Genomic DNA, 14,868 nt, shown 5'->3' with positions numbered 1-14,868 from the left:
AGAAAAGCATCCCCAAGTCTTTCTTTGTAGGAGAATCATGGTTGTTAAACAGGGCATAGGGCAGCTTGTTTTCAAGACTTCCTCCCTGCCGCAGGGAGTTCTTACTTCGCTTGCTTGCTCTAAAAGAAGTCAACAGGATGCAAAGATTCCCTACCGCGTTGGTGTAGAAGCAATAACATCTTTAGAAAACTATAAAACCGGGAGGTTAAAAGGGAAAGCACAAGGTTGGTGGTCATGCCCCTGCCTCCTCCCGAGCAGCAGAAGGGGAGATTCAGTAGATGCTGTTTCAGGGTGTTAAGATGGACTGGTGAGGTGGCTCCTCAGGGAAAGGTGCTCAATGCCAAGCCTGACAACCTGGGATCAGCCCTCAGGAAGCATATGGTGGAAGGATAGAACTGGCTCCTGCACACTGTCCTCACCTTTGCACATGCACGTGATAAAATACTGGGTAGTGTGGATCTTCCCTGAGAGAAGGAGGCTGACACATGGATGGAGAAGGAAACGGGGGTGTCTCTAATGTGTGTTTTGCTTATCCTGGAGGCTCAGCCAATACCATGTAAATAAAAAGCTTTCGGGGGGGGGGCAAGGGGTAAGAAGAATGGGTGACTGAGACAAAAGGTTAAATTTAAGCTGCGAGGGCTGTTCACTGGATCTGTGCTTTTTAAAAGGCACACCAGCATCTGCTTAGAGAGGAAAGACCACTCGCGGCTGTGTGCGGTAGGCTAGGGAGCGAGTGGTCTATGTTTTCCGTGGACTTTCACACAAGACAGTCAACCAGCTGTCGAGATGAGTGGCCGGAAATGTTATTTAGTGGGGATAAGGGGAGTCGGCTCCAGTTCACCCTGCGTCAGTCCTCAATTAGAAGACACGTTTCAAGGTCTACCGCACTTGGGTCCTGGTTGTAAATAGGAAGTGGGTTCCAGAGAGGGTGATCAGTGCAGCTACGGCTACCAAGTGATAGTAACATAGGAGATCATTGAAGAGAAGCCCATCCCCTCCTGTGCTTTGTAAAGACCCGAGTGGAGGCAGTGGGTTGAGGATTCATTATAGTCCTGAGTGTTTCGACTTCATGAGTATTTAAGGAATTAATTCACAGTAGTATCATCCACCCTATTTTCAGTGACGGATAGTATGTAGATTCTTACATCTTTCTAAAATTACATTGATTAATTGTGTGTCTATATTTAGATTTAAACTTAAATTATAAAATTTAAATAATAAAACACGAGTGGGGGTTGTTTCTCTCTCTGTTTCAAATGGGAGTCAGTTTGTCAGGCATGGCAGTAGGTACCTTTACCTACCTACTGAGCCATCTTGTCGGGCCAGTTTTGATTTCTTCTGAACTAATCATTTCTAGTTGGCAGGTGTTTTTTTTTTTTTAACTTTACTAATAGGCCTGTGTGGATTTGTTAAGAATGCTAGTCCCCTTTGACCTTAGAACGGGAACTTGGGCATCCGGATCGCAGGCCCTAGCATGGCGCACTGACCTCTCTACCCTCTGGATGGCCATGCCATCTCCAGGCTATCACAAGAAAGCCAAGAGCTGATGTTCATGGCCTGCCATTGGCTCTTCTCTTTGTGTTTCCGCTGCAGGGTTTAGATCAGTCCCTCTGAAGAATGGATACAGTGAAGACATCGAGTTGGCTTCCCTCCTGGTTTTCTGTGAGATGCGGCCAGTCCTGGTGAGTGGGGGACGCTGACAAGTTGGGCATGGTGGGAAAAGAATAGAAGTACTGTGGACTGATGAGCTGAAACCCTTCCTGGACCAGTCAAGGTCCTGATCTTACCCCCCTCAGCATCCTTTCTTGAAGAGTGCTGTAGGATTTTATGGGGGGGTCCTTGGAAGAAGTTCCTCATGGTTACTTGTCACCAACAGCCTGGGCACATGATGCTCTTCCAGAAGAGTTCATGCTTTCTGGGTGTGTTGCCCACCTGTTGGCCTTGGGTCACGGCTTCAATGACCCAAAAGAACATTCGATGAAGTCATCCTGGTCGGTGTGGGGGAAGGGTGGATCCCTGATTCCCATGGGTATCATGACTCTATAACTCTCTGCACTAGAGGGGCCTTCATTCTGGTCCTTTTGTTTGCCAGAGTCTTGAAGAGTCTTAGCTTCTCCTCTGACTAACCAGCTTGGTTTGTATGTTGTAATCACTTTTTATCACCATGACCAAGTCCTGACAAGGAACAGCCTGAGGGAGGAGAGTTTGTTTGGCTCACAGTTGGAAGTGATACAGTCCTCTGTGGTGGGGAAGGCACAGTGACTGTGTGGTGGGAGAATTTGTACAGCTACTTGCTCAGGAATTGGGGAACAGGGACCAGATAGGAAGTGGAACTGAGCTAAAAATGTCAAGGCCCGACGTCAATGACCCACTTCCTCCACGGCTTCCTACCACCAGCTGGGGACCACATATTTAAACATGTGAGTCTGTGTGGGTCATTTTGCATTCAAATCATAATATGTCGATGTGACAGAAAGATCTTGACCTCACTGAACAATACTGAAGAACACAATGAGTTTGTACCAGGCTCCGATAGATGCTAACCCATGTAGCAAGGATTTTTGTTTCTTTTTTCTTTCTTTTATTGAAAATAGATTTTTTTGTACAATATATTCTGATCACGGTTTCTCTTCTCCCAACTCCTCTGAAGATTTCCCCCTACCTTCTCTCCCATTGGAATTCACACCCTTTCCTTCGTTAAAAAACAAACAAGCAGCCGGGCGGTGGTGGCGCACGCCTTTAATCCCAGCACTCGGGAGGCAGAGGCAGGCGGATCTCTGTGAGTTCGAGACCAGCCTGGTCTACAAGAGCTAGTTCCAGGAGAGGCTCCAAAAAACCACAGAGAAACCCTGTCTCGAAAAACAAAAAAAAAAAAAAAAAAAAAAAAACAAACAAGCATTTAAGAATAATTATAAAATAGGATAAAACAGGACCAAACCAGAATAGGACAAAACAAAGAAACAGGAAAAAATGTCAAAGAAAGAGCATGGCACACACACATATAGACTCAGAGACACATGTGTACATAGGCAGAGAAATCCCCTAAAACACAAAACTGGAAATATATGAATGAAAAGGACCTGTAAGGTTAAAAAAATACCCTGTCAAAACTTAATGAGACAAAGAAACTCCCAAGATGCCACTGAATCCGTTTCGTGATAGCCATCTACCACAGGGCATGGGGTCTCCCCTTAAGAGTGGTAGGTTTCCCAGTGAGACTCCATTGGAGAGAAGTCATTTTACATTTGTGAGTAGTTATCAGTTGGAGATAGGTGCTGGGGACTTGCATCCACTTCTCTCAGCTCTGGGACTCTATCTGGTGCAGACCCGTGCAGGCCCTGTGCATGCTGCCACAGTATCTCTGAGTTCATATGTGCCTTGGTCCTATTGCATTTAGAAGGCCTTGTTTTCCTTGGTGTCTTCCATCCTTACTGGCTCTAACAATCTATCTCCCCTTTCATGGGGTTTCCTGATCCCTGAAGGGAGAGATTTGGTGAAGGCCTCCCATTTAGGACTGAGTCTTCCAACATTTCCCACCCTCTGCACATTGTCCAGGTGTGCGACCCCTTTCCAGCCAGTTCTGTGTTCATGCTGTGGTAGAAAGGCCCAAGCAAGAGCATTTGTGTAAGGTCCTTCCTTACTGTGGCTGAGTGAGCAAAATACTTCATGGGTTTTTATTTGTTTATTTATTACTTATTTTTTTATTAAGAATTTTTTTAACTACAGTCTTTTCTCATTTTACATAGCTATCCCCATTCCCACTCCCTCCCCTCCTCCCGCCCATCCACTCCTCAGAAAGGGTAAGGCTTCCCATGGGGAGCCAACAAAGTCTGACACTTCACTTCAAGGCAAGACCAAGCCCCCCCCCCCCCCATATCTAGGCTGAGCAAGGTGTCCCTCCAAAGAGAATGTGCTCCTAGATGCCAGTTCAAGCACTAGAGATAAATCCTGGTCCCACTGCCAGTGGTCCCAGACTGCCTAAGCCTCACAACTCTGGAGTACTACTCAGCAGTAAAAAACAATCACACCTTGAAATTTGCATGCACATGGATGGAACTAGAAAAAGACCTCCAGGGTTTTAAAGCTCTCCTCTTCAGAATGTATTAGGCACAAGCCAGCTTATCATAAATAGGACCAAGAGGCTTAGTAAATCTATTAAGATACAACCTTTTCATATGATTACCAAAACCCCCAAGGGCTGGGGAGATGGAGCAGCTGGTAGAGTGGCCACAGGTGCAGAGACCCGAGTCCTGATCCTTGACACTCACCAAACGCCATAGCAGGGCTAATCTGTAATGCCAGGGCAGGGACTGGAGAGGAGAGGACTCCTGGCGCTTGGTGGCCAGGCTAGCCAATCAGTGAAACCCAGGTCTGTGAGGGACCCTGTCTCAAACAGTAAAATGGAGGGAAACTGAAGAAGACACCTAACATTGACCTCTGGCCTCCACACGCATGTGCATACATACAAAGCCATATGCATATGCGCACACATACATACACACGCACATGTGCATACACACGCACACATACACACACACACACAAAAACCCCTGTGTACAGATTATATTTGGAGAGAAAAGAAAAATCAATATCGAGTTCATTTGCTTTCTTTATTTCCTAGGTGTGTGTGTGTTCGTTCAAACCAGTGTAAACACACACACACGCACATGCACACACCAGACTTTGGCATTCCTCAGATTTGGCACCAGGATAAATCTTTGTAGGATGTTTGGTAGCATCCACGCTTTTTGTCCACTAGATGCCAGCAGCACCTACCTCATACAACAGCACAAACTCCCTCCAGACATTGTCCCCCGTCTCTCAGGTGACCATGTCCTTCTCTGAGAAACCGCCGCTTGAAAATGAGATTCTAAGCACCTTTCTGTATTAGATTCTGCCATTAAGTAGATTGGCCATAAACTCAGTATTCCTCCAAGTCAGACGTTTAGATGGAACCCATTTACCCCTCAGGCTCTCAGGCCCGTCTCCTTGTAGGTTTCCCTTCACTTAAGTCTGAATTATTCGCTTAGGCTCCATTCCCAGATATGGAATGAGTGGGACCGGATAATTTCGCAGGGTGAGAACCGAAGCCTTGAAAACAAGGAAGCCAGAGGAGGCTTTGCTGAGTCAGGCGCCCTGCCCCAGTGTCCACTGCCGGGTGTGGAGGCTTCTTCCCTCCATTGCCTGGGGGACTGGGGGAGCAGAAGCTGTGCGGGGGGGGGGGGGGCTCTGTGCGTATAAAGCCCATCTGCAGGCAGTTTCATCGAGAAACCAGGCAGTAAACACGGCTGCAGAAGGCAGAGGCTAGCACTTTGCAAAGCTGTTGTAAACACCCCAGAACTGTTATAAATAAATTATTAGGGATCACCGACAGCAGAGAGAATGAGTAGATTTGAAAGAAAATTGTGCTTAGCTAGCCTTGGTTTCCTTGATGAGGGATGCTTGGTGTGTGGGGGACCCCACTGTTGAGTGCGGGGAGGTTCTGAATGGAAAGGTCCTCTCTTCCAGGTCTGTTCCTTCAGAGATGTGCCTGAGCGCGTGCGCTTTTCTTCTCAGCTGCTGCCTTCTGAGCCTTTGTTTAATTGTGCATCTGTCACCTGGTTCTGTACCACCCCCAGCTGCCAGTTGGCATTTCCATCCATGCCAGGATGAAGGCCTCTCTCAGAGGCGGTACAGGCCACACGCGCAGCCGGCTAGGCTTCCTCCTTGACGTTTAGGGTCCAACCTTGTTGGGTTTGTCGCTATAACCTCTGGGTGCAAGAGCCAGCAAGCCTTTTCTGAGCAAGGGATGGATCCATTGAGAGCCCTGATGGAATTTTCCCATGAAGTATTTGTTGAAAGAGAGCTTAAAGCTTCAGAAATCTGTCAATAAATATTTCAGATCTCTTCCATAGAGGCCCTTTACATGCCACAATGGCTTTAATAGTCCTCAGTCCCGTACCGTGTTTGCCAGATACGTTTTCAAGTGGTATTTTGGTACTGTTTTATTCCTTGCTATATTTAATTTGGGGAGCAGGGTAAAAAAAAAAGAGGGAGGGAAAACATCCCCACAAACAGCCTGTTAGTAGCTCTCTGTTCCCTTTGCCCTGGCTTTTTCTTTCTTTCTTTTTTTTTTTCCTGCACGTGATATTTGTGAAGTTGATTTCACACATGTGCCCTTTTTCCCCCGCAGATGGCTTGAAGCAGCTCTTGTCTGGTGTGTGGTTTTCAAAGCCCTCAATGCTTTGTTTCATCAGCCGTAGTCCCCGAGTCACTCGGGCCCTCTCTCGCTGCCGGGTGCTTTAGTTGTTGGTAGGGTTTTAGTCTTTGTTGACTCTGTAAATAATAAAGGTCATCACATAACTTCTTTTTGATTAAAAATATTCCCGATGGCTAGATATTTGGCAGTGGGACGGTGGAGCAAAGAACAAGAAAGGCTCACACCTTTTTCTTTGTAGCAGTGGTTCTCAACCTGTGGGTCGTGACCCCTTCGGAAATTGAACTAGGAGCTGTGTAGCAGGTATACTGCGTATCAGATATTTATGTAACGATTCATGACAGTAGCCAAATTATAGTTACGCAGTAGCAGTGAAAATAATTTTATGGTTGGGGGCCACCACACCATGAGGAACTGCCCGAAGGGCCCCAGTGTTAGGAAGGTTGAGAACCGTTGCTTTAGGAGGAATATGTTCTGAAAGTCAGCAGTATCTTTAGGTCAGCATGTTAGAGCCAGCCTTGACACTTAGTGGAAGGGCTCTCTGCCCAGGTGCTCTGCGTTTGAGAGATGCTGAACACACACCTGACCACCAGGAAGCAAGCAAGCTGCTGGTACCTGGCAGGGATCTTTGAGAAAACCAGTTTCCCCAGGAGCCTGGTTTGGGTTGGACTGTGTTTTGGCCTGGGCTGGTGGGAGCGAGGGACAGAGGTAGTGAGATCCTCAGGAAGGCCAGCTTATCACAGCTGATGACACAGTTCAGCCCAAGTTTGGATTCTTTGGAGCAGAGCTATGATGCATTGGTGGCTTTGAAAATCATGTAAAACAACAGAGGAATAAAAATGCTAAAAAGCCTCCGGTGAGGCTGGGAAGGGGCATGCTTATAAGTCCCGAATTCTGGAGAACCAAGAGCTGAGCTGGTCTGGGAGTTTTTGAAGTTGAGAATTATTCCCCCCCCCCCCCGCCCATGCTGGGGAGGGATCTGAAGACGTAGATTAAGACCCTCCTTGTGCTGTACCAGATAGAGATTGGTCATGGCAGCTCCAGAGAGAGAGATACCACTGTGCCTGCCTCCACAGATCCGATAACATAACACGGATACTGATGGGACAAAGTCCCAAGCTGCATTGGACAAAACTGGCACCTACACCAAGAGGAAGAAAGACCCACTGTGCAGTTGGAGTGAGCAGTGGGCAGGGAGCTCCGAGACAGAGGGCACAGGCACTGTGGGGAGCTCTTAATGGAGCCCTGGAGAGAATTCTGGAACTGGAAATAAAAAAGGAGCTCTGACTACTTATCTAATGAATATTTCAGTGTCAAGAAAGAGGCCTATGTTTAAGACAAGGGTGGCCGAAATCCTTCAGAATCCAGAACATCACCACTAGAGATGGAAACTGTATGGGGAATGACAGGCTGGGCATTCATCAGGCAGTTGGCAGAGGGCAAGTCTCTCTAGGGTCACTTGATTCAATGGGATGAATAGAAACTGGCAGGCAGAGCCAAAGTATATTGAACTTTGAGGATGAAGAACCAGGCACTCAAACACACTAGAGTACGTGTAAGGTAGAGTCTAGTATCCGACTTGTCCTTATTAGCATTGAAAATTGAAGGACAGGAACACGCCCCCTGCAGGCTTGCAGGAGGAGTTAACACAGTGCTCTGCTGCCTACCTGTCAGGACGGTAAAAATGCTTGTGTAGGGCTGGGGAGATGGCTCCGTTGATAAGGTGTCTGCATTTGGGTTCCAGTACCCACGTAAAAGCCAGGCTATATGGAACACATCTATAACCCCATTGCATTCTGGGAAAAGTAGAACAGGCAGCTCCTTGGAGCTCCTTGGCTGGATAGACTGGTTAGGCTCTGGGTTCTGTGAGCAACCTTGTCTCAAGAACAAACAAAAAACCAACAATAACAAAACAATAACATAACAAAAACAAAACACCCCCCCCCCCCAAAAAAAAGGGTGGCCAAGGCCTAGTGGTGCACACCTCTAATCTCAACACTCAGCTTCAGGAGAGGCAGAGGCAGATGGCTGTGTGAGTTCGAGATTGCATTTCCCAGCCAGCCAGGGCTCCGCCGTGAGATCCTGTCTCTAACACAAACAAGGTGGAGAGGGATGGAGAGAGACACCTGACATTGACCGTTGGCTTCTGTGCACACCCCACCCTCCACAAACGCGTTTCTGAGTTTACAAGAATTTCACCTGAAGAACACCCCTAGGTGGCCCCCATACAAAAGACACTTCTAGACCGTAAAGTGCGGTGGTGGAAAAACCAGGGAACTCTGTGTGTGATTGCGTCTTACCTGCGTGAGAACGCTGGTGAAGGTCTTGTGAGGCTATCAAGTAAGTGTACATGAAACAAGTACGCTATAATGAAAAGATTCTCTAATCGGAAACCAGATCAAATAAGCGGCCTAAAGGCCTCACCCCTGATGGCTGGGGACTGGGCTGATGGTGCCCTGAAGAGGGAAGTATCATTTTGATATTTTGATGTAAAAGAGAAATGCCATTTTAAATGAGATGGGTTGAAAATCCCAACTCTATGGAAATGCATGAGGCCCCCGGGGGCTACAAGGAGGAAAGAACGCACAGAAACTTAGCCAGGAGAGTAAACAAACAAAGAGTTGCATCAGAACAGGAATCAGAATGTATAGTAACCACAGTGACATGGATAAGGACTTCCGATTAACTGGACTACTGGGCTGGACTCTTATTAGGGCAGGAATCCAATAATGCAGAGTTTTCAAGAAGCCTAAACACAAATTACGAAAGGCAGAAATTGGAGCATTGGAAATGGATGGAGAAAAGCAGGACTGTAAAATTAAATAATAAAGGCTTCCAGCCACAGTGGCACATGCCTGTAGTCCCAGCTAGGATGTGGGCTGCGGGCAGGATTGCGCAAGCTTGTCACCCAGCCTCAATCACCGCTGAGACTCTACAAAGTACAAAATCCTATAAAGCATCAAGAAGAACAATTCGGAATGATCAAGAATGAGTTTCCAAAAGACATGGCAGGAAGACATTTGTGAAGTCAGAGCTAATTCAGATTCAGGCTGCATCTTTGAGCCTGCTGAGGTCCTCAGTGGGTAAAACTGCTTGTTTCGAAGCTGAGGGCTGAATCCAAGCCCCCGGACCTACAGGCTGGAAGGAGAGACCTGACTCTCTAAGTTGATCTCGACCTCCTTGCTTGCCCTCTGGGACGTCTGCCCCTAAGAAAATAAATGTAAAAACACAAGAAAATGTTTTCATAGTCCAGGTGATCCTGTGCCCACAACAATAAGCCCACCGTTGTTTGACTTCAGATACAAACCTCTGCATTCTGCAAATGGATAAAAATCTCTTTACTTGGGAATTTTGTGAACTTGATTGTGTCCTGGGTCAAAGCAAACCTTCCTGTACCTTTAAATACTATGACTGTATTTAAATTGCTGGTGACACCATCAAGTTAGACAGATGTTGAGAATACTTGGTGTTTGAAAACAAGAACTCCCAGGGCTAGAGAAATGGCTCAGAGGTTACTGACTGCACTTGCAGGGGACCTGGGTTTGGTCCCCAGCACTCGCAGGACAGATCCCAACTGCCTGAAACTCCAGATCTAGGGAATCCAAGATCCTCTTCACAGGCACCAGACCTGCACATGGTGTACATGCATACATGCAGGCAAAATATTCACACACATACAATAAAAATAAATCCCACAGAAAGACAGTTATCATATGTACTCACTCATAGGTGGTTTTTTAACATAAAACAAAGAAAGCCAGCCTACAAACCACAATCCCAGAGAACCTAGACAACAATGCGGACTCTAAGAGAGACTTACATAGATCTAATCTACATGGGAAGTAGAAAGTAGAAAAAGACAAGATCTGAGTAAATTGGGAGCATGGGGACCTTGGGGGAGGGTTGAAGGGAGGAGGGGAGAGGCAGGGAGGGGAGCGGAGAAAAATGTAGAGCTCAGTAAAATCAATAAAAAAAAGAGAATATCCTAAATAAGAAGCAAAACTTACTTGAAAATTGCGAATGAAATATATGTCACACCCTATGCATGCAAACCTTATTTTCTCAAACATTGTATATGTCGAGGATTTGGGAAAGTGAAGGCTTGAGGCGATCCTGCATGGTGCCCTTTAAGCAGCCTTTACTCTCAGTTCAGGATTGCTTTGTGTGTTCCTGTCCCATCTGAATATATTTCAGTGTTCCAGCATGTGGTGGATTATTAAGGTCACTGTGAAGATCTGTGATCTTTGATCTTGCTGTTGTGGCTGTTTGGGGGGGTGCCGCAGGCTGCTCCCCAGTGAGAATCTGGACTGATAATTGTCTGTGTTCTGACTGTTCTGTGGACTGGCCAGTGTCCTTCCCTGCTTCTCCTCTGGTCTCCTCATCCCCCGAGACACAATTAAGAGCATCAGTTAATAAAATATCCCAGTGGCAGGAAGAGCCACACATCTGTCACTTTAAATCAAAAGCTAGGAATGGCTCAGCTTAGTAAGGAAGACGTGTTGAGAGCGGAGACAGAGCAGAAGCTAGGGCTCGCATACCAGTTAAGCTGTGAATGCAAGGGAAAGGCTCTTGGGGGAAAAAAGCTACTCCCGTAAGTGCAGATGAAACACCTTATTTCAATATGGAGGAAGCTCCAGTGGTCTGGTTAGAAGATCAAGGCAGTCATAGCAGTCACTTAACCAAAGCCCCAACTCTCCACAGTTCTGTGAAGGAAGAGGGAGGTGAGAAAGCTGCAGGGGAAAAAATAACAGAGTCAGCAGGGAGGTTCATAGCCTTTAAAGGAAGAAGCCAGCTCATGGCATCACAGTGGGAGATGAAGTGGAGGGTGCTGATGCAGGGCTTGCAACAATTTATCCAGGAGAACCAGTCAGAGTCCCCTGACTACGGATGAAGGAGGCTGTGTGGTGTAGTCTCTGTGTAGATGAAATAATCTTCTCTTGGAAGCGATGGCAGCTTCTGTAGCTACAGAGAGATGTCAATGCCAAGCTTCAAAAGACAGTCTGCCTTTGGCTAGGGGCTAACGTAGCTGGCGGCTATATGTGAAGCGGTAGTTTACCATTCTAAAAGCCCCGAGGATTATCCTAAATCTACTCTGCGCTCCGAAGCCTGGGTGACAGCACATCCATTTATGACATGATTTACTGAAGCATTTAAGCCTGCCATTGAGACCTCCAAAGAGAAATTTCCTTTCCAAGTATTGCTGTGCGTTGATGGTACGCTGGTCACCCAAGGGCCTAGCGGAGTTGGAGGACAAGATTAATGTTCTCATGCCTGCGGATGCAACACGCCTTCCGCAGCCCACATATCAAGGAGCGATTTTTGACTTCTGAGGCTTATTATTTAGGGAATTCATTTCCTAAGCTGTGACGGCTCGAGGTATGCTTTGCATGGAGAACTTTCTAGAAAGGATTTGCCTTTCTAGAATCCACTTAGAATGCTGGTAATTCTTGGCAGGTCAGAAAGGCAGTGTGCAACAAGTAGTTGGCCATTCCCATGAATAACTGGTAGGAACAACTGTAGGTGGGCCTTGGTGGGAAGTAGAGCCAGAAGACCCATCCTCAACAAACCACTACAGCAGTGGTCCTCAGCCTTCCTAGTGTGCGACCCTTTAATCCAGTTCCTCATGTGGGGGTGACCCCCCAATCATAAAATTACTCTCATTGCTGCTTCATAAACTGATTGGCACTGTTATGAAGCATACCGTGAGTGTTTGTGCTTCCTGAGGGTCTTAGGTGACCCCTGTGAAAGGATCGTTAACTCCCAAAGGGGTCACGACCCATGGTTTGGGAACTGCCACGCTACAGTCATGTGATAACATTGGGATGGAGGAGTTGTGTGTGAATGAACCAAGAAAGAGCAGCTCTGGCGGAGATGCCGTGTCCGTCGGTGAGAGGGCAGCAAACGGATGGGGATGCAGTCAGTGACCCAGAGGTGGGGTTCACAGGAAGTGCCACTGTGTATCAAAGCGCCTGCTCCTCACCTGCTCCCCACTTCTAGCTGTTTATAGAAGTGTAACCCAAGACAGCCAGTGTCATGAGTGTGTGTCTGTGTGCCTGTGGGGCTAGAAGAGGGTGTTGGATTCTCCGGAGCCCGAGTTAGGGGTGACTGTGAATTGCCCTGATACGGGTGTTTAGAACTGAACGCTGGTCTCTGCAGGATCAGCAAGAACTCTTAATGACTGGGTCTTCTCTCCAGCTTCCACCTTGGTTTTGAGGTAGTCTCTCAATGCCACCAAGCTTACTAATTAGGCGAGGCTGGCTGACCAGTGAGCCCCTTGAATCTACCTGTCTCTGCCTCCCCAGAGCTGATAATAAGTTTGCCCTGCTCCGCTTAGGGTTCCGCGGGTCATCTTCACGCTTACAACCCAAAAACTTTATTGAGCGAGCATCTCCCGGGCTCTACTTTGCCTTTTAAGTCCCTTGCATAGTATGAAATCGTCTGCTTTCTGCCACCTCTGCCCTCACTTGTGGCATCCTTTCTTCCCTGGGAACGTAGTCCTGCACTGACAGCCACGGAGTTAGGTAAAAAGCCGGAAGGTGATCTGACCAAGTGACAAGCAGGTTCAACTCAGAAAGGGGTGCAGTACCCTTGTGTTTCAGGGTTTCATAGAAAAGTGGCGTTCGGAAGACCAAGGGCCTTAGCCGCTGCTAGCTCCTGCTGGAGGACATGATGGTGGTGCAGAGACTGGAGCCCACAGGAGAGACTCCAGTTTCGGCGTCGCCACAGTCACCTTTGGTTAAATTAGGCCCTGGACTCCCGGGAGCGGTCCCGTTGCAAACCCCCTCCCTCCCCTCGCTCTGTCCCAGGGGCACGCCTGTGAGAGCCCAGGTGTGTTTCCCACGCTGGCTTGGCCGATGCCCCTCACAGGGTTGTTTTCCTCCCTCCCCCCCACCCCCAGGAGAGCGAAGAGGAACTCTACTCCTCCTGTCGCCAACTGAGGCGGCGGCAAGAAGAGCTCAATAACCAACTCTTCCTGTATGACACGCACCAGAACCTGCGCGGAGCCAACCGCGATGCCCTGGTGAAGGAGTTCAATGTTAACGAGAACCAGCTGCAGCTGTACCAGGAGAAGTGTAACCGGAGGTAGGTGTCAGTGGGTATGGTCACCCCCGTGTGTGCAGTCTTGGAGTTTCTAGCAATGACCTCAGCACTAGGGGTTTCTTTTTATAATGCTCAAGAACCTGCTGCTTCCATTCTGCAGAACCTGTTTTCTCCACGGATATTTCAGTCTAATAATAATGACAGTCTATGGTGAGCACCGATTGTTTGCTTTGGCTGTACTGGGGAAACCCGGAGCCTCATAAATGGCCAGGCAAGCACTCTCCTATTAAGCCGCACTGACTACTAACTTCTGAGTTGTCCTTACTGAGTGGTCAGCTGTAGGCCAGGTGGTTCAGATCGGAGCAGAATTCTCCCCAGGGGAGGCTTCTGGTTGTGTCCTGGACACGGGGTGGGTGAGAGAGGCAGCCAGTGGTGCTGCGTATTCTTGGACCAAGCATCAGATGAACTCATCTTCAGAGAACACATCACGAGCTACCCCCCCAAGGTCTGTTCCCATTGGATCCTTAGAAAAGCTGTTGTCACCTTGTTTACCAAGGAGGGAGTGGAGATTTCCCGAGTCTCAGGGTGTGTGAGGAGCCCAGAGCTGCCTCCACTCAGCCACAAGTGACCTGTTAGGTAGGGTGGATCACACCCACTGATTGGATTCAATCTGTTTCTTTTCAGGTTGAGAGAGAAGAGAGTCAGCAACAGCAGGTTCTACTCCTAGAAGCTGTGTGTCTCTGTGTGTGTGTGTATGGGTGTGTGTGTATGGGTGTGTGTGTGTGAGCATGTATGTGTGCGCGTGTGCGCACACGCACGAGTATGTCTGGGTTTGGGAGAGCTTTATGATCAGCCCCCAGGAAGAGTCTCATCTGTGACAGCCATTGTCCTCTCTCCGAGCCACTTTTGAGATGACATTACTGAAGACACCCCTTTGGGCAGAAGGAGTTGGCGCATTTCCTGCTGTTTTTTTTTTTTTCACCTTGGACAACTTTCTTAACTTATACTCCTGATAGAGGATCCCCAAACTGTGCTCCTCATGTTTGCCCTCCCCTGTCCCTGGCCTCATTTGAATAAAGACAACTGTTTCAAGCCGTTAAGCTTCCTCTACATCTGTACAGCGAGCAGGAATTCCTCAGTGGTGAACAGGATTCTGCCCATGACCCAGGTAATTGACTTCCTCAGAGGATGAGCTGAGACTCGGGGAACTAATTCATTAGATTCTGAAAAGGATTTTAGCTAAGAGGCAAATGACGACGATTAAGGCCATTGGATTCCACAGGACCCCAAAGGTGCCTGGTCAGGGGCTCAGCTCAATGTGTGTTAACTATCACCAGCTTGGAGGTTGGCTAGACAGATCAGCATGGAATCTGCTCTTAGGACAGTTTCTGTCTCGTGGCTGGTGGTACTGGAGTGTTGGGATGCCAGCTTCTTGCACATCCTGCTGTAGCCTGCCCCCATCATCATACCCAGGACCTCCTGAGTCTGGTGGGAGGCTGCTGCAAAGGTCCTGGGGCCACAGCCAACAGCATCATCGCTAGTCAAAAGAGGAAGCTGACAGGTTGGTTTATAACATTTCTCTGAGTTATTGAACTTGCTGGTGCATCAAGCTAAGTTTTGAAGGCAGTGAA

The 14,868-nt window shown here is 47.9% G+C and overlaps 1 protein-coding gene across 1 annotated transcript in view; it reads left to right on the top strand.

Moving 5' to 3' along the window:
- Plcg2 (phospholipase C gamma 2) overlaps positions 1–14,324 on the top strand; it is a 121,722-nt gene extending 107,398 nt beyond the window's left edge. Inside the window, exons 31-33 of the mRNA XM_041650097.1 lie at positions 1,594–1,682; positions 13,095–13,279; positions 13,922–14,324. Of these exons, the coding sequence (XP_041506031.1) occupies positions 1,594–1,682; positions 13,095–13,279; positions 13,922–13,964 (317 nt within the window). The 3' untranslated portion in view covers positions 13,965–14,324. The remainder of the gene's footprint in view (positions 1–1,593; positions 1,683–13,094; positions 13,280–13,921) is intronic.
- Positions 14,325–14,868: the final 544 nt, after the last annotated feature.

This window comes from Microtus oregoni, unplaced genomic scaffold (genome assembly GCF_018167655.1).
Source record: "Microtus oregoni isolate MIOR12 unplaced genomic scaffold, Mior012 000004F_ref0000308, whole genome shotgun sequence".
Taxonomy (NCBI): Eukaryota; Metazoa; Chordata; class Mammalia; order Rodentia; family Cricetidae; genus Microtus; species Microtus oregoni.
The sequence above is the reverse complement of the archived record's forward strand: the minus strand, read 5'-3'. Positions and strand labels throughout refer to the sequence as shown.